The 24,596-nt window shown below is 40.8% G+C and overlaps 1 protein-coding gene across 1 annotated transcript in view; it reads right to left on the bottom strand.

Moving 5' to 3' along the window:
- The window catches only part of TBCD (tubulin folding cofactor D), a 124,779-nt gene that overhangs the window by 38,275 nt on the left and 61,908 nt on the right, over nucleotides 1-24,596 (bottom strand). Inside the window, exons 16-23 of the mRNA XM_066565788.1 lie at nucleotides 24,356-24,413; nucleotides 19,425-19,454; nucleotides 15,991-16,076; nucleotides 10,864-10,944; nucleotides 10,065-10,138; nucleotides 9,095-9,212; nucleotides 8,149-8,209; nucleotides 6,768-6,790 (exon numbers count right to left, since the gene is read on the bottom strand). Of these exons, the coding sequence (XP_066421885.1) occupies nucleotides 6,768-6,790; nucleotides 8,149-8,209; nucleotides 9,095-9,212; nucleotides 10,065-10,138; nucleotides 10,864-10,944; nucleotides 15,991-16,076; nucleotides 19,425-19,454; nucleotides 24,356-24,413 (531 nt within the window). The remainder of the gene's footprint in view (nucleotides 1-6,767; nucleotides 6,791-8,148; nucleotides 8,210-9,094; nucleotides 9,213-10,064; nucleotides 10,139-10,863; nucleotides 10,945-15,990; nucleotides 16,077-19,424; nucleotides 19,455-24,355; nucleotides 24,414-24,596) is intronic.

Below are 24,596 nucleotides of genomic sequence, written 5' to 3' on the forward strand. Positions count from 1 at the left end.
CTACATCCTCATGCTGATAAGGTCTGTGTATTGTCTACCCCACCTTCCTGCCATGCTGTCTGCTCTCCAGCTTCTAAAAAATTTAAATTAGAAAACAAAAAAGTGATGCAAGGAGTCGAGACAGCGGCAAAAGCAGGTGACTGATGTGGCAAGCCTTGCTTCCTCTTCCACACTTCTTCTCCCCTTCATTTTCCCTTCACCCATTCCTTACCTTGCTGCAAATGAGTATAAAATAATCACCTTGCAAATGTGTTTGGTGTGCAGCAGAGTCTGCTGATGCAGGCATTCAGATATGGACTGTTCTGCTCCAACTACAAAGCAAAACTGACTCACAAAGGCTGCTCCTCTCCATTTCCTCACACTGCCAAGAAGGAAGTCAGGCCACTCCAAGCTGTGCTGATGGTAATAATTTGAGTGCTATCCCTTCCTCTGGCGTTTCACCAACTCCACTCAGTTCAGAGCCTCCCTGAGGATTGCTGTCCCCATGCAAGAATGCAGAAAGGTGACAGGGATTTGCATAGCCACTTTTCCACGTGGCACAAACTCCAATCCAGTCCCTCTTGGTGGCACCATGACCTGAGTGTGCTCCTCTGCAAAGCTCCCTGAGTTGGCTCTTGCTCAGACACTCTGTGTGTCCACCAATAAAGATAATTTTGTTCTCCCTTTCCACAGCTCACCCATATTTCACTTTTAAGAACCAAAAATTCTATCATAACCCAAGATCCTTCCTCAGCCAGTGCTTGGTTTGTCAAAGATGATGCACATCTTTCTATTAACTTTATCTCACTCCACAGTATTTCACTAAATTAAAAAGATACGGATCTACCTAATTCAGAGATTCTGAATTTTGCTGTACAGTCAGTATTCCTTCTTTTTTATTCCAAAGACACATCCACAAGTTGCATCACATTATTAGATGTACCTGTTTCAAGCTTTAATTATTAATTCAATTTGCAAATTGACTGATGCAGTGCCCAGGCCCCACAAGCTCCTGAGCATTCCTTCCTGTGTGCAGCTCCCCAGCAATGCTTCTCTCCTGGAAACATCCTGGGATGAGTCACAATGGATGTGTGGAAAATAAAATATATAAACCCTTGCAGAACTGAGGAATTAACATTACTGACCTAAGAATGACAGAATCTATTTTATAATTACATTGCCTTGAATCAGAACCAGTGACAATGCTGTTCTCAGGGCATAAAGAAGTTCAAAGTACTTTTGTGTATTTATTTTTTTAAATTATTTTAAGCCTGCTGCTTTTTGTGCAAAAGCCAGAATTCCTCTTTAAGATAATAAAAATAGCATTAAGTGAAGCTGTTTAGGATTGAAAAGCATCTATGTTTTCACAGATATTCAAATCTGAGGTTAGAAGTACTGGAATAGCTGAAGAGATTCAGTTGTAAATACTGGATTTTGGGAAAGCTGAGAACACATATTTCACCTCCACATGAACAGCAAGCATTTTCCTTGGGAACTCTTTGTCCCAAATAGAACTGAGGTATCTTTAAAGGCCCAGGTTGCACATTCCCTGGGTTTTGGAGGTACAGAATGGCTTTATCAGAGGGTTCACCAGGGGGAAAGGGAAACCCCTGGGCACAGCTGAGTAGATTAACAAAGCTTTCATGGTCAGCCCTTCTGGATGCACAGAATAAACCACACTGACATGAGAAACATCAAGGTTTAGGCTACTGTAAATTCCTATGCCATGCTGTATTCTAACATCAGAATGCTACAGGTGAAATCCTGTCTCTATGGAAGTAAAAGCTTTCCAAGTGACTTCAGTTTGTAGCAGAAGAATTTCACCTCGTAGCTCTTCAGAGGACAGTGCAGCAGGATCTCACAGAGCCATGCAGGCCCTGGATGCATAAAACCCTCTGAACCTGGAGCAACTGTTAAGATGAGCTTTGTTGCAAAGCTGGAATTCTTTGCTGATTAAGCTCATATGCCTAAAAAAAAAAAACCCTCTTTTAGGCAGATGCGTGCCAAGAAACACATTTGCCCTGAAACCATCAAGATCAGTTACAACCTTCAAGGTCTTTGAAATGAGCTGAGTTTCTCTCTTGCCCAGCACCTGTCAACACCTGCAGGCTCCCTTACTCCGCTGGAAACGCCGAAACTCCCAAGGTGCCGCTTCCCCTGACACTGCCTGCCTCTCCGAGCTCCTAAATCTGCTGGGCTGCCACAGCTGACGTGCTGCAGAGCCAGGGATGAGCTCAGAGCAAGGCTGGGTGTGCAGCACGTCGCGGGCGCGGCGTGGGAGGCGCTGCCCAACATCCCGGCACATCCAGCTGGGCTGGAAGCCTGGAGGGTTGGAGCAGCATCTGCTGAGACACAAAGGGCACTGCAAGCACCTGCAGGCAGCCCTGCACTGCCAGAGCCACTCCTCATCTGCTGGCCATTCAGGCTTCTGCAGTCAGACTCAGAAGTGGCTACAAGGAAGCGAAAAAATATTCTGAACCGTGGGAATGGGACAAACAGAAACTTCTACAGGCACTGAAGAGTTTGATCTGTAAAAATTGGATTGATGTAAAAATACAATGCACAGATATTAAGCAGAAAAATCATAAACTTATGTTTCCATAGTTGTAAGGAAGAATATGCCATAAGTAAGTGAGAAATGTAGCCATGATATTTTCTGAAAAATCCTTTCCTTAAAATTTTTCCTCCTGAGAAGCTGAGAAGCCTCAAGAACAAAATGTAACCAATGGTTATCTGCTGCTGTAGAATGCAACAGGTGGATCTGTGATGGTCTCATGTGGTTGTTTCTTATTAATGGCCAATCACAGCCCAACTGGCTCAGACTCTCTGTCGGAGACACAAGCTTTTGTTATCATTCTTTGCTATTCTATTCTTAGCCAGCCTTCTGATGAAATCCTTTCTTCTATTCTTTTAGTATAGTTTTAATATAATATACATCATAAAATAATAAATCAGCCTTCTGAACCATGGAGTCAGATCCTCGTCTCTTCCCTCACCCTCAGACCCCTGTGAACACGGTCACAGAGAAACTGTATTGATCAAATGCTGAAGGGTTTACAATGTAGGGGTGGGGTTGTATGCAACAAGCCAAGAGTTTAGAAGTTATAACAGAAACATATGTGTGCCTGTGAGTTAGAAGCCCATTGGATAAAAGCATCCACAGTGCAGAAGAAGCAAGTAAAGGTGATGGGTTAGGAAAGTAAAATCAGCCCTGTGGCAGCTGTCTATTGGTTTAGAAAGTTCTGTATTGCCTTGTAACAAAGAACTCGTGACTACTCTTGAGCTGTGGCCGATTGCCTGCTCCTCTAAAACCTCACTGCCTCTGAGAGTGATGTTTATCTGAGCAAGAAATTGTTCTTAGGTTGAAAATATTCCATCCCTTCATCTCTAGCAGTGACAAAAAAATAACATCTGAACATCTGTTCCAGAACCTCAGAGCAGATGAGGCAGGTTCAGAGAATCTTAACACAACTACTACTAAAATACTGTTTTCCTGAAGACTTTTCATATTATTGAATCAGAGAATTATTTAGGTGGGAAAAGACCTTTATAAGATCATTGAATCCAACCACTGGCAAGACCAGCCTAACCCATGTTAACATGTCTTTTAAGCCTTTAAAAACCTTTTAAACTAAAATACTTTTAAGAAGTTCTTTTATTTGTGTTAAAACCTTTTAAAGCAAACCCTTATAAAAAGATATTTTAAATGTCTTAAAACCTTGTAAACTAAACCCTTTCTAACATGTCTTTTAAATCCAGGTTTTCTAGATGGTAAAACCCAGGGATGGTGACTGCACCACTGCCCTGGTTACCTGTGCAAGTGTTGCATAAGTCTTTGAGTAAAGTATTTTTTTCCAACATCAATTTAAACCTTTCCTGGTGCATCTTAAGGCCATCACCTCTTTCCCATCATTTGTTACTTGAAAGAAGGAGTTTTGAGAATGAGTCCAAGGTCTCAGATGCACAATAGAAATAGATCTGCTACAAAAAAAGCAGCTACTAACCATGCTGGTGCAGTGGAAGCAGAATGGAAATCAGGCTGGCTACTGACTGTGTTTAAACCAGCAGAGTGATTTCCTAACCCAGGTAACACAGCTGAAGGCAACAGATGCCACAAGTTTTCATCTTAGGTTTTTATATATAAAAATACCATTTAAAACAAATAAAACACAGCACAATTTTTGTAACTTCATAACCTGCACACAGCCCTAAACAGGCACAGGAGGCAGATGCTCTACAGGGCATGGTTTGCATATGCCTTGGTGTAACCTCCACACAGAAACCCAGAAACTCCTGCTCAACCCACAGCTGGAAGTGCACATGCAAATGCTCCAAGCAACCAGCTCCTCCAGACAAACCAGTGCATCAGATGTGTCAGGATCAAGGCTAATGGCAGGAAATACACTCTGATGTGCCTGGACTTGCAGGCTCCTTTGTACTATGGTAAAACCAGAGAGGACTTCTGCACAAGGACAGAAAAATATTTGTATTTAAAAAAAAAAAAAGGTAATATGGTAGAAGATGGGATTTTCTACAATTAGCATAAATAAATTTGAATGCTCCGAGTATATTCAACACTGGCTGCAGTAGAACTTAAAACAGGATTGTGTAAAGGACAATTCATGGCCATTTTTCAAAATCAGGTTAAAGATGGTGCAAGAATCGCTAAACAAAGTAAGATGGTAGAGCAGCTCTATGCATGTCTCCATTCCAGCACTTTGGTTTTCTCTTGTCTGACTTGAGGTCCTTAGGGATTCAACAGAATCAGACAGCCAAGAAACTCATGACCCATTTTCCAGCTTAAAATTTATAAACTGCAACTTTGTAAAAAAATATTTTAACAGCCCCAAAATCCAGCATTTCTACCCTTTATTTCCTTTTCCCTTTCTCAGAGGGCAAGAAAATTCCCTATAACAGCCTGATCAAAGCATTAAAATCTCTTCAGTCCCTGACAAGGCTGTTTAGTGGACACAAGTGAAAGCAAAATATCTAATAAACAGCTGAGACATGTGGCCAGATGCTCTTTGTTAATACAGTTAAAAATTTTAAAATACAAATAAAAAACACAGGTTTTCAACATTCCTCCAAGATGTTTTTAACACTGAAAATTCCCGGTAGCAATTTCTCAAATGGAAATCTTTGGAATATTATGTGCAATAATTACTCATCATGAAACAAGTTTGGCTTGTTTCACTAAATGCTTGCCCAGCAACACTCAAATTGTTGGTTTGTTTTTATAACCTAGTTTATTTTTCTTGTCCCATTTTCAAATATTTTATGCACACTGATATTTTACAATATGGATTAGGGCAGCCATCTCTGTCTCAGCTAAGTATGAGAGCAAACAGCAGTGAATCAATCCTGCTTGGAGCTGAATTAGAACTCTTATCTAGAACAAAAACATTTCTGTAGGCATCTTATAAATACCATTAAGAGCAAGAAGTGCACATTATGACAAAAACAAATTACACCCAAGCTCCACCCTGACATTAAAGAATTTATGGAAGCCAAGAGAGCCACCCACAAAGACATGAATATACAGTATCAGCACTAAGCCTATCCAGCAGCCCAAGCTCACTCAGGGCTGGAAGTGCCATATTTTTCTAAATGACCCCTCAAGAAGTAAATGTTATCATTTTTTTCATAAAATTTCATTATTAAAAAGCTTGCATAAAAAAATTTAATCTATAATTAATAATTACATTAAAAACTAGCTCAGGTTTACTGTTTTCAGGGAAGGCATGTGTGAAGAAATGAGCTAAAAAGGACCAAAAAATGTTGTCAGTTAAAGGAGGAAAAACCCTCACCTGCATATACAGTTATTAGGGACTACAAGTCATTATGGTTTCATTTCCTTAAATTTAGAATCAAACTCTGAAGTCACACACCAGTTTTAATTCACATTTACTTAACAGTTCCTTAAGCAATATCCCTTAATTTCCTGGAAGCTTCATCAAATAGGAAATTGAAAACAACTTAGTGAAAACTCATTTACATTTTTCATTGTCGCAAGAGTTGAAAAATTGCCCTGAACGTTTTGCAATGCTCCTGTCCTGCTTGTCACACAGGATGGGGAAAGGAATTCTGGAACTCAGAGAGAAGCTGACAGGAAGGGAAGAGGGAAAATGGGGGGAAAAAAGGACAAAAGATGGGGGGGGAAGGGGGGAAAAGGGGGGAAGAAAAGAGGGGGGGAAAAAAGGAAAGAAAGGGGGAAAAAAGAGGGAGGGAAGGGGGGAAAAAGGGGGGAAAGGGGGGAAAAAGGGGGGAAAGGGAGGGAAAAGGGGGGAAAGGGAGGAAGGGAAGGGAAGGGAAGGGAAGGGAAGGGAAGGGAAGGGAAGGAAAGGAAAGGAAAGGAAAGGAAAGGAAAGGAAAGGAAAGGAAAGGAAAGGAAAGGAAAGGAAAGGAAAGGAAAGGAAAGGAAAGGAAAGGAAAGGAAAGGAAAGGAAAGGAAAGGAAAGGAAAGGAAAGGAAAGGAAAGGAAAGGAAAGGGACAAGGAAATGGAAAAGGAAATGGAAAAGGAAATGGAAAAGGAAAAGGAAATGGAAAAGGAAAAGGAAATGGAAAAGGAAATGGAAAAGGAAAAGGAAATGGAATTTAAGGCTCCTTAGTTCAAGGCCAGTTCTGCAGCTCCTTATGAACCCTCTGCCTCTGCAGACAAAGCACCTGGGGGACTGGGGTGGGTGTCACTAATTGTACAAAACACCCCCCCTTTCCCAGATCCTGGTTTCATTCCCTTTAACTGACATTTTCCAAGATGAAAAATGATGGGTTTGCATCTTTTTCTTACCTGTACAACTGACGACTGCAAAGCTGGGGGGGAAAAAAAAGTAACACATATTTTAATTGAGTTTGTTTGAACCAAGTATTTTCATTTTTCCCCTCACATGCAATGCCATATACTGTGAGCTGTGCAAAAGTTCAATATTTTATTTAAAAAATAAAATTCAAAGCAAAAACCTCTTTAAAACAACTTCTCTATATCCATTTGAACTTTGTTTTCAAAAAAACCAAAACAACTTAACACTGACACACTAATTTCCTGAATTCCAAACCCAAGCTGCTCCTGCAAATACCCTGGAAGCAAGTTTGGCTTTTAAAATTAGATTTGCTTTCCACCATTGGCCCTTTCAGAATGATGATAGGCTTCATTGTCTGATCACTGAAAATAACTTTGGAAGCTACAGATTGAACAGAAAAAACCTAAACAAGGGCTTAAATGTGACTGAAAAATCTTACTTCATTCTTAATGTTACAGCAAGCCACTGTAAAAAATCAGATTATCACATTTCTATGTAGTAAAAGCCAAAAAACCCAGATTATTTAAAATTGAGATTTTATGCAACTGTACCATAACAACTTAAGGCCACTGTAAGTGCAGAGACGTGCTGACCAAGCTTTCAGGCACTTCAGCATGAGAAAGGTAAATGAGGACAAAGGTGCTTTTTCAACCTGTGGCAGCAGCTCTGAGCTGTGCCCAGAATTAAGGAGGCACCTGTGGATTTTGGTGGGTGAAGGGTGAAGTCTGCCAGCACATCAGAACTGGCACTAAAGGTCCTGCAGATCCTCAGCAGGAGCCTGAATGCTGGAATATTGTCTGGAATATTGGAATATTTCATTCCACGCTGGGATGAAAACCCAGCACCTTGGGAAGACTGAAACTGAAAGGGAAAAATTAAGCAAAATTCTCTGCACAGAAGTATTTGGAAGTGAGCAGGAAAAGGTTTCATCTGGCATAGACAGAGATACAGACAATGCATCAATGGAAATGCAGAATATGACTTTTGACAGCTATAAGCAGGAAATTATGGATGCAGGGACAAGGAATGGGCTCACTAAACGTCCCCTGAGCAGTTCCCCCACAGCCAGTCAGGAGGATGAAGGGGGAGCAAAGACAGAGGGACAAGGAACCAAACAACCCCTGAGGCATTTCAGAAATGTCATCTCCAGCTTCAGAGCTGGGGGCTCAGCAAGAGGCAGAAGAGCCCCCAGTGTCACTGTGAAGACCCAGGGACCAGGACAAACAGAGCCTGGGGTGGCCAAACCACCAGGACCAGGCTCACTCTCAGCACAGGGTTGGGGAAGGTGGGGAACAGCTGCCTTGATTGTAAATCTTTGTTAAAAATCATGCAGCATTCCAGGTTAAAAATAGGTTTATGCTGGTTACAAACCTCTTGGTGAATTTGCTTGAGCCCCTCCAATGATTTTTCAGTGAAATAGTATGTAACAGATCTGTAAAAGTATACAAAGTTGTTAATACAGATTTCCTCATCATGCTGTAAATAATTGTTTTTCCATAACATCATTGTACTTTCAAACAAAAAACCAATCATTTGATTTTCCAATTATGCTCCACAGAAATATGCAATATTTATTTTTAAATAGTACAGCAAACATAACAACATAAACTCTTTCCTCATCATACAGAAAACTATTCCAAAACCCTTATAAAAAATTAGTGTCACTTCGAATAACAGCCTATATGTATATATATATATATATATATATATATATATATATATATATATATATATATATATATAAAACAGGCAATTATAGTTGCCAATACACTGATAACTCTTCTCAGCTCAGCTGTATTTTTAGACTCCACCACTTCTGTGATTTTTCCATCTATTTCAAGTACTTCCTACTACTAAAAATGATCTGTTTTTCTTGAACACGTTCTTCTGATGGACACTGCTGGTAAGTGTCTGTGTAAATATACAGACATATTTTATATAAACCTGGACCAGCAATCATAATCAGTCTAACTCCATGAGCTGCTTGAGGAGGTTTTTCTCCAACCCTGAAGACAAAAGACTGTCCCTACCCAGGATGACAGCACACTTATAGGGAAAGAGGAATTAATCTGTATTTAACTGATCAATTCTCCAAGTAAGGCAGCAAAGCATCTGTCTTTCCAAATTATGAATTTAAGACCGAAATCTTAAATCACTGAATAAAACGTGAAAGCTCAGCATCACTCATAAAAACAAACAAAAATTCAATGGAAACCCAGTTCAGTGAGATGAAGATTTCCATAATTATACTCAGGAAGTTTTTAATAGAGCAGACATGAAAGGAAAATTTATAGTCTAGATAATGTTGCATTAATACCTATTATTGTCTTGTGCCAGTTTACACAGAGCATGGGTGATCTCAGCACAGGCAAGGATTGCCCCATGGCGTGTGTGCAGATCTGAGCCCACTGATAAAGGCAGAAGTCTTGGCAAAACTGAAAGAGATTAAATAATTAATTTATTCTTTTTTAAACAAAGCCTAGTGACATATCACAGCTCTCAATGTAATTTTGCCTGCCTAGAAAGAACACTGGAAAAGCATTTCTGTAAAGTGAAGTATCCTGGCGACTTTGTGAAAAACAAGTTTTAATGAATTAAATTCTGACATATCACACTGAGCTGTTTTGTACTCCCAACCTCCTCCTGGCTGGAGCAAATAAAATAAATAAAATAAATTGCTATTGGGCACTGAGCTGGCTGAGCAGCCAGGGAACTGTGTGGGATTTGATTTCCATGCTCAGTGGAACCTTCCTGGGCCACGACAGGAGCCCAGGCAAGGTCTGCACTGCAGCTGCTCAGGGGCTGGGCACTGCCTTCAGCCACATGGAGAATCTGCCAGGGTTTTCCAGACCTCAGGAAGTGCAATGGGCTCAGAAAAGGACCCTGGGCTCATGCTAAGAAACATCTGGTTACACACACACAGTCAGAAAGGAATTCTACTGCAGGTGTCAGGCTGGACAAGACAAAACAGATCCCCCACCCTTTCCAACATCAAAGCAAGAGCTGGGAATTTGAGGGGCAGCTGCTGACACAACTGCACCCATTTATTCACCTCAGAACCAGCAGAGTCCAGTGCAGCCAGCTATCAAAGGCCCCAGGTAAAAACCAACCTAGCAGTGATTTATAATTTTTCCATAAAACCTAAAAATGGGTAAAGCCATCAGGGTGAATACACTGTATTAAGTGGCAGGGGGAATCTTAATTTTTATTAAGTAGATTTATTAGTTTTTTGTAGGTTTGTCTTGCCTAAGCTCAGCCTGGCTGGGCAGAGCTCAGCTGGTACCTACCCACGTTTGCCATGTACTCAGGGGCCTGGGGAGTGATGTTATGCAGAGCTTTGGTGGAAAGTTCTCGAATAACACTGTAAGAAAGCATTGCTGAGGGTTAGCAAGTCAGCAGAAGCAATGTGCTAACAAAATAATGTGAGCAAGGGACTTCTGCCCCCAATCAAAACCAATATTCAGAATTACAGTACTCCCTGTCCATCCTATGTCTCCCCCTGTAAAAATGCCAACAAAACCAAAGAGCAGCCAGCCTGCAGCTGGCTTTCAGTGGGGTGAAAAGAACTCAAAGAGAAAAGGAAAAACACCAGTGGGGCTGGTGGCACCTGAGGGCTTGTTCTGGGCACTGGCAGGGACAGTGCAGTGAGCTGTGATTATTTCTCATGATGCAAACTCTGATCAGCACTGATAGAATCTCACTTGTGTGATATGTACACATCTCAATCTCCATGAACACTGAATGTGAGTAAGCACCATCTCTATGCATGAAATCTGCTTTAATTAGGATAATTGTATGGTGACAGTGTTTACCCCTCACAAACACTATATACCATATAAATGGGTTTTATTAATCTATTAACAGATTGAGGTCATGGCCAAAAGACAAAATTCATAAACCTGCTTAAGTGACATTCTGTTTGGGAGGTACAGATGATGTCACCTACTACTTGCCCAGCTTTCTTCAGTCAAATGCTGCTGCAAAGCCAGGTGTGAGTAAAATTTACAGAAATAATCTACAAAAGCAAAAAAATCTATGCAGAACAGTCAATTCCTGGATATTAATAATTAGATTTTATAAACTTACCTATCCCAGTGGTTAATCTTCATGTTAACTAAATGATCAATCATTGGCTGTGTATACTCAGAAAAGCCAGCAATATACACACTAAAAAAGAAAACAAAAAAAACAGATAAAGATTAGAAATATAGTCCAGAGACAGAGAGTACAGAACCAATATCTGTGTGCATTTTAGCACAGCCTATTCCAAAGGTAGAAATCCTCTGGTTTTAAGACAACCAAAAAATAACTTAAATGTGCCTTCTCCTAAATGGGATGCAGCTGAATGACAGGATGGGAAATATTCTGAACTATTGAAAAAACTTCAAACCACTTCTGTAAAGCTTTCAGATTCTTTCTAAAACCTGCTCTACATACAACAAGCTTGACATTCAATCCCATTGTTACATTCTAGAAAATCCAGATGGGTATATTAACTTGAATAATTATTTCAGATTGGAGAAACCCATCATTGATATCAACTATAAGACAAAGAGGAAAAATAAGTGCCAGAAATATGTTACATCTTCATAAATACAATGGTCCAAAATGGAGAAGGGGTTTTCCATTTGTCCTTTCTAAAAATCAAACATATGCAGGCAGTGAATTGTGACAAAAGCTGTGGAAGCTGCAGGGCTCAGGTGTGAGGCAGCACTAATCAGGGAGCCTGCATTGCCCAACTCACAGCCACACTTTTAATCTCCAGAAGCATCAACTATGGAAAGCCAAGGTCAACACAAGTGAAGTGAAATGTTTTTTCAGTACATCTGATGAGTGTTAAATCTCCTTGGGAGGCCCAGCAATCAGCAGGACTTTGTGCCAGAAGGGCACAAATGGACTCATGGATTATCATCATGTCACCTTTTCAGATCTTTTGAGTGATTAATTTGCAGCTATAATGGTGTTCCATTGATATACCTCTGTGCAGTCAGAGGCAAACAAAGAGCAAAACCAAATACTGCCACATGTTCCCATCCTGATATCTATGGAATTCATCAGAAAGGGAATCCTGAAATCCACAGCCAGGCCTCAGTTACTTGAACCAACACTGGACACAGAAGCACCCTCTGCTGAGCCCTAGAGAAGGATTTGACACTTGGTTCAAATTGTTGTTGATGCCAGCAGAGATATATAAATTTATATAAAATATAATATAAATAAATTTATAAATAAATATCTCTAGGTCCTTTCCCTGCTCTGCAGGAACACACAATAACAGACACATTTCCCTTGCTGTGTTTGAGCTCTCCTCTCTTCTTTGTAGTTGCTTTTCTGAGTCCCAGTTTTAGCACCCAACCATTTTAATTGAACTTCCTTTCCCAACTAAAAATCAATCTCTTGGGCCACATGTGTGGCTAAATCCCATTTTTAATTTTAGTTTATAACTATCTTTAACTACAGTCCTCATCTTCTGTGCCCTATTGAGAATTTAATGCAAGAAGCCTTGCATATGAATCTGATTTCCTGATGATGTGCTGCTTAGATTTCTGTACCTCACTCAGGTTAAGCAGCTTTTTCCTTAAGTCTGCTTGTACCAAGCTCAGAACTCCTGGAATCACTTTACTTTTCATCTCTTTACTGCCAGTTCAAAATAGGTTTCCTCGACCTTCCATCTTCAGAAATGTATTATGATATTTGAGCTGAATCCTCCAGAAACCATCAGCAAAAAGGGCACCCAGTGTGAAAAACCTGCATTAAAATATTTAGATTTGAAAGGCTCTAAACAACTATTTATACATACACACACACAAATATTTGTAAATATACATGATACTGCCCCTTTACTGGAACATCATCATCATTGGTGAACCAAATTCAGCTGTAGAAATTGGCACTTTATTTTTTTTTATGAGCTTTTATTGCTCAACATTATCATGGTACATCTTTTCTGAGTAGCCAAATATATACCTGGGTGCTTTTTCCTTCAATGTTACTCAGAAAAAAACAAGGAAATAGCCAAGTAACTTAAGTATTGATCTGAATAATGACAGCCTGCTTGAAAAGCAGTGTAATTTTTTGGAAGTAACAGAGTGAATGAGATAGCAAATATTTTACAAAAAAATAGTTTGATTAATGGCACTGAAGATGGCTTCAGAGAATCAAGTTTCTAAGTGCATAAGGTTATGTATTAAAAGATTTACAAATTTATTCCTCTTGCTGAACAGTTTAAAGAAAGAAATCAACACTAAAAATATTTTCACTTGGGTAAGTGGCACTAGTACAAAAACTCTGGAAATCACAGTGAAAGAAGTAAAAAAAAAAAAAATTTAATTAGCAATTCAGCTCTTGAAAAGTCAGAAGAACATAATCAGCCTCCAAGCCAGAATTATAGAAGAGAGAAAATAAGACCTGCTTTGTCACTTTTGGATGTTTTCAATTTTGTGTTAGTACAAAAGCCAGAGTTTCAGCAATGCCATGGATGCCGTGCTCAGGGATCTCGAGCAGCGGGGAAATGCCAGGCCCCTGCATTTCCCCATCTCCCGTGGGAGGCAGCTCTGGGGAAGGCTGTGGGAGGAGGGTGGGGACCCCAGAAGGGCTGACAGTGGGTAAAAGGTGAAGGTTTGAACAGACTGAAATGATTCTGCTCAAAAGGGCCAATACAGAGGTGGACAGATCAATAAAAAACCAGTCAAGGTGAAGACACAGGGTTCCAGTATGAATTATCTTAAAAAACTCTTAGTGTATGTGGAAGAGGTTTTACAGCAACTTCTGGGAGCCAGAGAGAAGTTTGAGAAGAGGATCCGTGTTTGATGAGAGGATCCATGTTTGATAAGAGGATCCATGTTTGATCAGAGGATCCATGTTTTGATCAGAGGATCCATGTTTGATAAGAGGATCCATGTTTGATCAGAGGATCCGTGTTTGATCAGAGGATCCGTGTTTGATCAGAGGATCCATGTTTGATCAGAGGATCCATGTTTGATCAGAGGATCCATGTTTTGATCAGAGGATCCATGTTTTATAAGAGGATCCATGTTTGATAAGAGGATCCATGTTTTATAAGAGGATCCATGTTTGATCAGAGGATCCATGTTTGATCAGAGGATCCATGTTTGATCAGAGGATCCGTGTTTGATCAGAGGATCCATGTTTGATAAGAGAATCCACGTTTGATCAGAGGATCCATGTTCGATGAGAGGATCCATGTTTGATAAGAGAATCCACGTTTGATCAGAGGATCCATGTTCGATGAGAGGATCCATGTTTGATGAGAGGATCCGTGTTTGATCAGAGGATCCGTGTTTGATGAGAGGATCCGTGTTTGATCAGAGGATCCGTGTTTGATGAGGATCCATGTCTGATGAGAGGATCCATGTTTGATCAGAGGATCCATGTTTGATGAGAGGATCCATGTTTGATCAGAGGATCCATTTGATCAGAGGATCCGTGTTTGATCAGAGGATCCATGTTTTATAAGAGGATCCATGTTTGATAAGAGGATCCATGTTTGATCAGAGGATCCATGTTTGATCAGAGGATCCGTGTTTGATCAGAGGATCCGTGTTTGATGAGAGGATCCATGTTTGAGAAGAGGATCCACGTTTGATCAGAGGATCCATGTTTGATAAGAGGATCCGTGTTTACCCCTGAAAGAATTTTCTACCAAGGTCATTGACACAGAAACCAAGAAAGAAAGGAGGATAAACAAGAGAAACCTGCAACTGCCTGTTCCAATGAGCACTTTGTCTTTCCTGAGCAATGAGAAAACTTATGAATTTTGTAAGAAGGTATAAATATGCATGCATGCTGGAATAAAACCAGTTTGAAACCTTCTGAAAATGGAATATATTGCTCTGGATTGTCTCCCTCTCAACTACCACAAGTGGAAGTCACAAAGCTGGCAGTGCAGCATGACCCACCATGTGCCTGTGCACAGTTTCTGCTCCCCAAGGACATCACCTGCTCCAGCCTTTGTGCCCTGCTGGGCTCCTGAGCAGCCCCACAGGGCAATGTCCTGCCCTGTCTCCACCAGGGCTGACTCACCCACCCTCTGTGGGTGCTGCTCTCCCCACCCTGGCTCTGGACACAGACTCTGTCTGAGACAACTCAAGCCAGAACCAGCCCTGGCTCTTCTTCCTTTCCTCGTGAGGCAATGCAATATTCTGCTCCTCCTGGCCATCCAGTTTGGCTGCCAGCTCCCCTGATGTCAGCACCTCTGTGTTTCCAGAGCTGACTCTGTATTCCAGGTTTATAACCACACCAGCCCAGTTTGGGTACTTCCATCTGCTCCTTGCAGAGATCAGTTGGGTTTTTCAAACATTACTGCACACTGTGGCCAGCCTTCCACTGAGCTAACATAAGCACTGGAGCTAAAGGTCTATGCACAGACCACAGATTCAACAACTTGGGCAAATTGTTCTTTTAAAATTATAAAAAATGGTTTTTTTATAACCTGATTTTTTCCCCCATATCAGAGTCTGTCTACTGTCACATTCATATTTTCTGGAAAATCCCTTTGCCAGGATTTCTTCTCCTGGGAAGATGAGAAGCCTCAGAGAAAAAACAATATTATCTCATTTGCTTCTCCCTGTTTTGCTGCTTTGGAATGTGGCTGGAGATAATTTACCAACAGGTGAATGTTTGATTGGTTTCATGTGAATTGTTTTTACTTAATGACCAATCCCCATCAGCTGGGTCAGACTCTGAGGAGTCAGTCATGAGTTTTTCATTATTCTTGTTAAGCCTTCTGTCTGTATCCTTTCTGTATTCTTTAGAATAGTTTTAGTATAGCATTCTTTAATATAATATAAGTACATGAAATAATAAATTAGATTAGCCTTCTAAGAACATGGAGTCAGATTCACTCATCTCTCACCTCATCCTGGGGAACCCTGCAAATACCAGAGTCTGCCATCACAACAGCCTCTCCTTTGACTACAACTCTCCAAACTTCATCTTGTCCAGCCTTGAGCAGCTTAGACAGTTTTGTGACACCTCTTGGCTGCTTCCTCCTCGTAGCCAAGGAAATCATGGCCACGTTTTCACTCTGCCTCACACCTGATAATCAGTCATCAAAAAAATAAAACCACAATTTTGATTTGCTTAAAACTATCAGTATTAAACAATGTTCAGTAAGGTGAGGCAATCAGATAAGAATTTCATTAGGTACAAGAGGATGGTCATATTTAGGAAAATTAATAATTGGAAACTTACCTTATAGTCAAGTAACAGTTAACTCTGTTACCAACAGCAAAATAATCAGCTGCAGTCAGGATGTCAATGCCATGGGGGAAAGTGCCCTACAAACAAAATATTGTTTTAAAATGTATAATACATTCCAAATAGGCAACATGATTGAAAACAAATCTCCTGCTACTCTCCCAAGCACTGAAAAAAATACAATTTAATTTATAGTAAAATCATTTGTACTAGAGACATAAAGGATATTGACTATATAAACAACAAAATACCTCACTCTGCTTGTGAGTCAATGATAAACAGCCCAAGCAAATGGCAGCAGGCAGTCCCCTATGCACCAGCTCCCTTCACACCTCCCAGTCATACCAAAATATATATTTGGCTAAGGCATGACTATGTATGTACCCAAAAGATGATTCCTCTAGAAGGATTTAGATAAACATAAACATGTTTCCAGCTTATGTGAAGGCACAAGGTGAGTTTAATGAAACATAAAATGAGAGATTTAGGCACCAAGAGGTGCATCACGTGTAGAGTACACAGGAGTTTCTACTCACACTTCTATTTTGTGACTCATTAATGAACTAAAAAATGGGATTGGTCTGTTTTGAAAATGAACATTGGAAACACTGAATTCTGCCATCACTTCTCAAACCAGTCTGTTTCTAGAAGATAAATTACCTTTCTAAGTTTGAGATTTCCACTTAGAAATCTGCATTTCTGTAAGCAAGCAATCCAATCCAGATATTCAGAATTTTATTGGCTCTGGCTGGTTTAACAGAGCATCAGCAGAGGCAGCAGAGCACCCATGAGCCATGATGAAAAACAAATGGAACAGAGCCAGCTGACACTGGCTCCACTCTCTTCCAAAAGGGACACTCAGAGGGTATTAAAACAATGAGGCTCCCTGGAAGTACAGGTCTGGGATGTGATGCAGGTTTGTTTACAGCTCACTCATCCCTTCCACATGAGGATCCAGCCATGCAAAACTAGTGGGAAGTATCTCTCCATCAGGGAGAAGCTCTGAAGCAGTTCATCCTGGAAGCTGCCAGCTGCTGCCAAGGTCTCGCTCTGGGAAGCAGAATTCCAGTGCTCCCAAAAAACAAGGCCTGAAATCTAAGTGGACCAAGCAGAGACAGTGTATTTATGGCTTATCCAAGCTTGCAAGTCTTGGTAACTCCAAGGGAAAATGCTTTGTCCAAAAGCCCCATGAAACCTTGACTGGGGGCAAAAAGGTACAAGAGAAACACCTCAGTGTGATTGAAGGCCAAAGAGCAATGGAAGATATCAAGATGCACACTCCACAAGGAAAATCTCAGCCAACAGTTTGAGTTCTAGCTGCCAGCTGGACCTTGCTGCTTGTTCCCAGCTGTGAGTGTGCCAGTTGGATGCCATCTCACAAAGGGCACAGTGCCACCAAGCCTGCCAGTGAGGCAGCATCATTCCTGACTTCAGGAAAACACAGGTCACAGCCAGGCAGGCTTTACAGGAACACCCAACAGCTTCTGTTCTCCCAGAACACTTCAAAATTCTCCAGTATAGAAGTTGGTGTTATCAGAAGTATCTGCATTTCTCATGATTTATGCTCAAAAAATATATTTCATATTTTTTAGAGCTTCCACTGACACACAGTGTAAGTGGCATTCTTATAATGGCTTCTTCTGTGGCCATCAGCAAACTCTGGATGTGGGACATTACAAATTTGTGGAATTACAGAGCTGAAGGAGGCAGGAACCAGGGAACAAGTGAGGGCAACCTTTTTCTCCACCTATTTAGTATCAGCTTTATTACCTCAGGTGGAGAATAAGTTTCAGCTCCTTCCAATTCAGAGAGAGGCTGTCTTTTCCAACACACTGAACTCCAGAGGGTGGATCTACTTTTTAAGTAACCATTTTCCCAGGCACCAAGGAATGGTTCAACAAGTAAAACTTCTGACCTTCTGCAGGAACCAGCTGGAGCCTGGCAGTTCCTCCACACCATGAAGACTCAAATGTGTTTCACTGCTGATGTGCCAACCCAGAGGCTGAAATCATCACCATGTGAAGACACATGTGAGTTGTGGGTCGAGGCAGAGTCTGTAAGGAACCTTTCTGGCTGTAAACTAACATGGACTGTACCCCTCTGATTCAGAAATAAATGTTAAAAAATTGAATTTTTGCTAGATGGAAGCACTTCTAAACCTGCAGCAGGCAGGAGCCCTCTCTGCCCTGGAGCTAAGTCAGGCTAAGGTGTTATTTACTTTGTTCAGCACCTCACACAGTGCAATCAGGCTGGGCTGCTCTGATGCCCAACCTCTCCAGGGCAGGAACTGCAGACCCAGGAAGAGCCACCCTGGCTTCTGTTTATCACAGACCCAGCTGGGTCAGGTCACCAAAAATCCCTCCTCTCTTCTTCCCAGTCTTCTTGCACCCTTTCTCTCTTAACTTACTTCTGTCTAGAAATACACACTGAACATGAACAGATGGTTTAACAGCCAGAGTTCTAAAGGAATAAAATTCTGGCTCAGAACACAGAGATTTTCAGGAATGCTGTCAGGTGACAGCATTTTAACAAAGATCCCTCAAAGAGCAGCTTATGGATAACAAAATTACCTGAACCATGTTCACCTGCCCTGCTCACAGGAATACACTGACTGAACCATCCCTCCCCACACTTTCTCTCTCTTAGTTGTATATTCAGCTTTATTAATTCCTGGTGAGAAACCAGTAAATCCAAGGCTTTACCCTATTTGCTTCTCCTTCAAGTTTGAAAATCAAAGCTGCCTCAAGGATTTTAACTACTTAAATGTTGTTAACTTACATAGGAACCTACCACAATACTTTTTACCAAAGGACTTGGGTACCTCCAAAATTACCAGATTTCTCAAAATATCTACATGGTACAAGGGACAAGCCCAAAAATTGAGTTGAAGACTCTTGAGCCTTGTTTACTGTGGAACCACCAACTACAGCAATGATTGCACAGCTCACTTCAGTTGGTCTGATTCTATCGAAAACTAGAAAATCAATGAAACCAAACCAAACAAAGAAAACTCCAAACACCCCCTCAAAAAAAAAAACAAAACAAAACAAAACAAAAAAAACAACAAAAAACCACAAAAAAAACCCCAAAAAAGCAAACAAACACAAAGCCCTGCACTTTTCCTGCTTTAAAAGCACTGTAGTTTCCAGGGTGTACAATGACCAGCTCAAATGCTGGTTTTGCTTTTCTGAAGGACTGAAAATTACCAGTAAGCTCATTTTCTTCCCAAACTGGAATACTAAAATAAAACCCACACCTCAGAAGAACATTCCACAAGAACTGGCTGCTCATAATGAAAACAATTATTTTGTGACATTCTTTCCCTCAATTTTTCCAAAGCCACGGTGTCTAATTTTGATTTTAGGTACTCCATGCTTACAGTAACCTCCAAGGCACAAATGAATGAAGATGCAGGGAAGTCACCATACCTGTCTCCCAACATTCTCCTGGAAGGCAGCCTGAGGAACAGAGAACAAACACACCAAAACGAGTCAGGTTTGCTTTTTGATAAACACCAGATGATGAATTCAAAACACACAACAATATAAATGACCCATGGCTTTTCTGTTTTAAATAAAGTAAACTTTGTCAGTAGAACAAGCCTGCAGGGCTTTTCTGTTTCTGCATCTCCACATTCTCTGTTCCTGGAGCCCTATGTTGCCTGGCAGCAGTTTGAGAATTCAGGTTTATTAAACTTGTCACACCCACACAAGTGCTTGGGAGTGACACCAGGCTTGGCCCTGGGATGGAAAGTCAGTACCTGTAGACAACAGCAACTGAGGCAACTCACTCTTGTCTGACTTCAACATCATCTGCTAAGAGTGGGCAAAGTTTAATTCTTTGTCAATGAAAACTCTGGGAAAAAACATTGAGAGTGCAATATTTATCTATAGGGTATGTGTCTGAAAGCATGCTGAAACACTGGGCTTGTTAAATTTGAAGACAAAATTCATGTATCTCTCCAGTATTTTTCACTAAATAAACTCAAAATCTTGCAAAAATACAATGAAAACAAGCAGGAAGTTAATCTGTCTACTTGTAGGGCATAGAGAAGAAAACCTGCTTAATTCCCTACTTGAATTTTCTCTCTCAGAAAAAAGCCCATTATTTTTATCCCTTTAAAGGCCATAAAATCATAAGCACTAATGAAAGCTTCTGTAAATTTTAACTCTTAAGAAAGGGGAAACCATTGTTATCTGGACACTTCTCCATGGAGCTCTCTCTGCACACGCAGCTTTCCAGTGATGGACAACACTCGTTAACTGATATTTAATGGACAGGGGAGAAGCTCCAATGTTTACTGAATCACCACAAGAATTTGGACAGCCAGAGCTTCTGTATTTCCTCCACAACTCCAGCAGCCCTGTGGTAATCCACCTGTGACAACAACAGGTTCAGCTGGCTCCAGAGGAGGATCCCACTCTGCAGGTGGAGCAAGGGCTGACGCCAGCCGGGATGGAGCCGGAGCCTCCCGAGGTGCTGCTGCCTGTTCAGGCTCCTGCCTGCAGCCCCTGCACGCCTGCCCAGGCAGCTCCAGCTGCTGCTGGCAGCTCAGGGCATGGAGCACAGCCTGGATCCCACCTGCTGCCAGCAGTGCCCCTGGGCAGCACATCCAGCTGGGATGGGGCAGGAGCTGGGGCTGCAGCGGCGCCCTGGGGCTGCTCCTGTGGGAACCCAGCACATCCCTCTGGCTGTCCAGAACAGCCAGGACCCCTGCCAGGGGGCTCAGAGACCCTGGCACGGAGCCCAGAACACCTGGGGGTTTGATTATGACCTGTGGAGCAAGTTATCAACCTTATATGAAGATCAGCAAGCCACAAGAGTTTAGGTAGAATAATAGTGAAGTTATCACGCAGTGAAAAAATAGATTTTGGGGTTTCTGGTATGGGGGTCCAGGAGGCAAGATGGAGGGAACTGGGTGTGTCCAGCCTTTCTCCTTCTTCTTCTTGGCCTCCATCTTCTGCTGTGATGGTGGCATTTACAGATTGGTTTAGAGTAGAAGCTCAGTGTCTAACATAGGTGATAGGTATTGGAAAGTAATTGTAAACATTGTACAGGTAGTTTTTAGTATAAAGACATAACACTGCCCTAGGGGCAGGCAGAGTGCCTGGAACTGCCATGCTGGATGGACCTCAGCAAGGCAGGAGAAAAATTCTTATAGATAAGAAACAATAAACAACCTTGGGACCGAGAAATGAAGAGCCCTGATTCATTCCTCAAGCACCAGGCTGGGAAAGGAGACTTTCAAACTTTTCTCAGGGTCACTCTGAACAGCCTAAGATCCAGACATGCTCCTTGCTGATGCTGCAGCCCAGCTGCTGCCACAAGCTCTTCCCCTCCTCTCCTCTCTCCAGGACAGGGTGCCTCTCACTCTGCACCATTCATTTCTTTCTACTTCCAGCTTTAGGTCCTGCTTTATGCTGCCCTCAGTGCATTACTGCAGGCACAGGCTGTGTTTTATGCTATGCACCCTCTGGAGATCAAGCAGATCTACTGAAGCTGTAAGCAGTTATTTGTGCAGCTCTGAGCTCTCCCTTGGTGGAAAGAAGGCAGTTAGGTGATAATCTTTTAGCCCATTCCATTAAAAAAGGTATGTTTGGGGTGCAGAATATATTTTCTGGTAACTCTGGTGTATCCAGGTTAGTGATAGGCTGGGTTAACAGCTGGACTTGACGATCTTAAAGCTTTTTCCCACTTGGATGATTCTATATTTTATGCTACTGAAACCCTCTTTTACTCAGCACAGGCATATTCCAGTGAGTATGACATTCTCTATCATATCCAAGGGATTTCATAGTTCAACCACTGCATTACAGTGTCATTTAAAAATGTGCTGCTCAGGCAAGTGCCTAAATGATACAAAATCTGTAAAGCCCTGAAATTCCTACAAGATGCCAAATTCCTAAGAGATGCCAAAGACTTAAAGTGTTTTGTGAGAGTAATTTTTCAGTTTTTATACAATTCCCTTCTGGAGATGGAAAAACTGGATAAAAAGATACTAATTTAAAGATTCCATGAGACCAGAACCAAGGTCACCAAACTGAACATTCTTCTTTCCCACAAAAACTGAAAAAAATACTACAACATTCTCTAAAAATACTTAGTTTAAAACCAGGTATTTTAAATACTATCAGTCAAACAAGAGGAAAAAAAATCTTCTCTTTGAGATGTCAGAGCTGAATAGAGTCCAATTCAACATCACTTATTCATCTGATTATTCCTTACACTGATTATTCATGAAAGAGTTGCATAAGCCCAGAATGCTTGTGGAGCTTCAAAAGCAGAGTCTTGTTCTATTCTCTCTAACCTCGGGGTTCAAAATGTCTCTATTCACCATTTTATTTTATTGGTGCTCTGCATTATAATATATTGCATATTGTAAGAGATGGAAAATCTAGTAAAACCTGTTGTTTATTTAAATATGTGTTTAACTGGAAGTAATGATTGGAAATATTTAGCACTCCCAGGTATTTTTCTTCAAAATTGTAATAATGGCTGCTAAACACAAAATATTTCTTTGCCTTCCTAAAATAAGAGAAAAGGCTTTAGTAATTTCATAAATGTCCATCAAATAGCTATTCCAAACTTTGAGCAAGTATTTCTTTCTGATTTGGGAAGTACTAGGGAAAAAAATTAATGAGTTTGGAGGCAGCTGACTTGCAGACAGCTCAGGAGCCTGGGCTACAGCAGAAGAGGGAAGTGATGAGAAATGTGCTGGGTTTTAATTAGAAATACAGATACTCAGGCTGCACTGAGCTCTCAGCTTGAGTCTGGCTGGTTTAGCACAAAGCTCATGGGGCCAAACTACCAGTTTAAGTGTAGAAACACACACTCAAATGATGATTAAATCAGGCCACCAAAGGTAAGCAGCACACTTGCAGTGGCAATTGTGTTACAAAGATTTCTCCTTGGTGTCTATATAAACCTTGATCCTGAGGACAATTCCTAGGCATCACACAAATAATTCACTTTTCACCACCTATGCTCCCTAACGTTTCATGCAGCTCTCAGGAAAAGAAATTCCTCTAAGGAACTGATTTGAATAAAGGGATTTAAATTAAGCCAAGAATGGCAAATTCTAGTTTCTAAAATGTAGGAGTTGAAGTCTGGGGGAGGTAGCATCGCTGATATTTGTTAGCTGTACAGCAGGGAAGGTTCTAGCACTGCTCAGCAATCTGCAGCACCTTGGCTTGCCCTGCTCTGAGCACCTTCAGAGCCAGGAGCTGAGCTGGGCTTGCTCAAGCCCTGACTCACTTCCCCAGCAATTACACTGCAGCTTCATTCAGCAGCTTCAACAGCAGCACAGGTGTGGCTACAAAAAGTGAGGATGCTAGCCAGGTATCCCTGAGAAACCCTCCTGATGTTCTAAACACAGCACTCTGCAAAATTTCACTCAAAAACTCAGACAGACCTGGTAATGTGCATATTGAAAAAATTGTCTTTTTTCTTTTTGTTTTTTTTTTTTTTAACACATTCACAGTGACATTTATTGTCAGGAACAGAGATGCAGTTCTTTGGCAGACACTCTGATTTGAGTTCATACAGTTAGAGAGTGGAGTTTCTTACATTTGCATAAGATAATTTGGTTTTTCTGTTAAAAGATACAATTCACACTTTTTTTTTTAAAGAAAGCAAGTTCAATGTCTACAACATTGAAATTAAATTCTCATCAATAAGATATCCATTCTTTCTTCTCAAATTCTGTAAGTATAGAAATTTGTAATTTTCCATCATTTCTCTTCTCTTAAGAACACTCCTCTCAACTCTCAACAGCATAAATATTTCTACAGGAAGTTTCCACAGAATACACTTTGGTGTCAATTCTATTCACTGCCTTATCTGACTAATGGACTTGTCACTCTTTTAAAAATTCCCAGTCCTATGGAAAGAGTTTTAGAGTTTTATATAACACCTAAAACATGTTTGAAGGAGAGAGATTATCCTAGAAATTTTCAGTTTACCTTGAATAAAGAGTAACAGCTGATGGACAATCAGGAAATTGTAACCTCACAAAACTCCCCAGACTGGAACTGTGCAAAAAAGCCAATATCTGTGTATTATGTAGGACCCTTTTTTTTGTGATCTTGTAACTAAAAAATGCTAAATAATTCTTTCTTAGATACTTTATCTTGATCATCATGACAACAATACAGCAGACTGTTAACTGTGGCCATAAATCCAGATGTGCATCTGTGGATTATATAATTTAACATCTAAATTCACAAGATATTTCTAAGGATTTTAAAAACCAATTTTTTTTTGCTTCTCTACTGCAGTTCTACATAATTAAGTCTACAAATTATTAAATGAAAACAAATAAAAAATAACAGAGAGATGGAAGCTGGATGTGGTAACTTACAGAAGCAGCTCTTCTGCAATTAACATCCCGATCAAATACTGCAGCAATAACCAATGCACTGAGGAAATAAAACATTGAGCATTAGTACAAATTTATGAAAAGGAATGTGCAATGCCATTATTTCAACATTTAGCCTTCTAAGCAGAACAGGCAGCACGTCCTCTAAGGAGCTTATTATTTAGAAATACAAGGCTGAACTAAAACCTGAGTTGAAGTAACCTTGTGCTTTCTTGTTTCTCTA

Source organism: Molothrus aeneus, chromosome 25 (genome assembly GCF_037042795.1).
Source record: "Molothrus aeneus isolate 106 chromosome 25, BPBGC_Maene_1.0, whole genome shotgun sequence".
Taxonomy (NCBI): Eukaryota; Metazoa; Chordata; class Aves; order Passeriformes; family Icteridae; genus Molothrus; species Molothrus aeneus.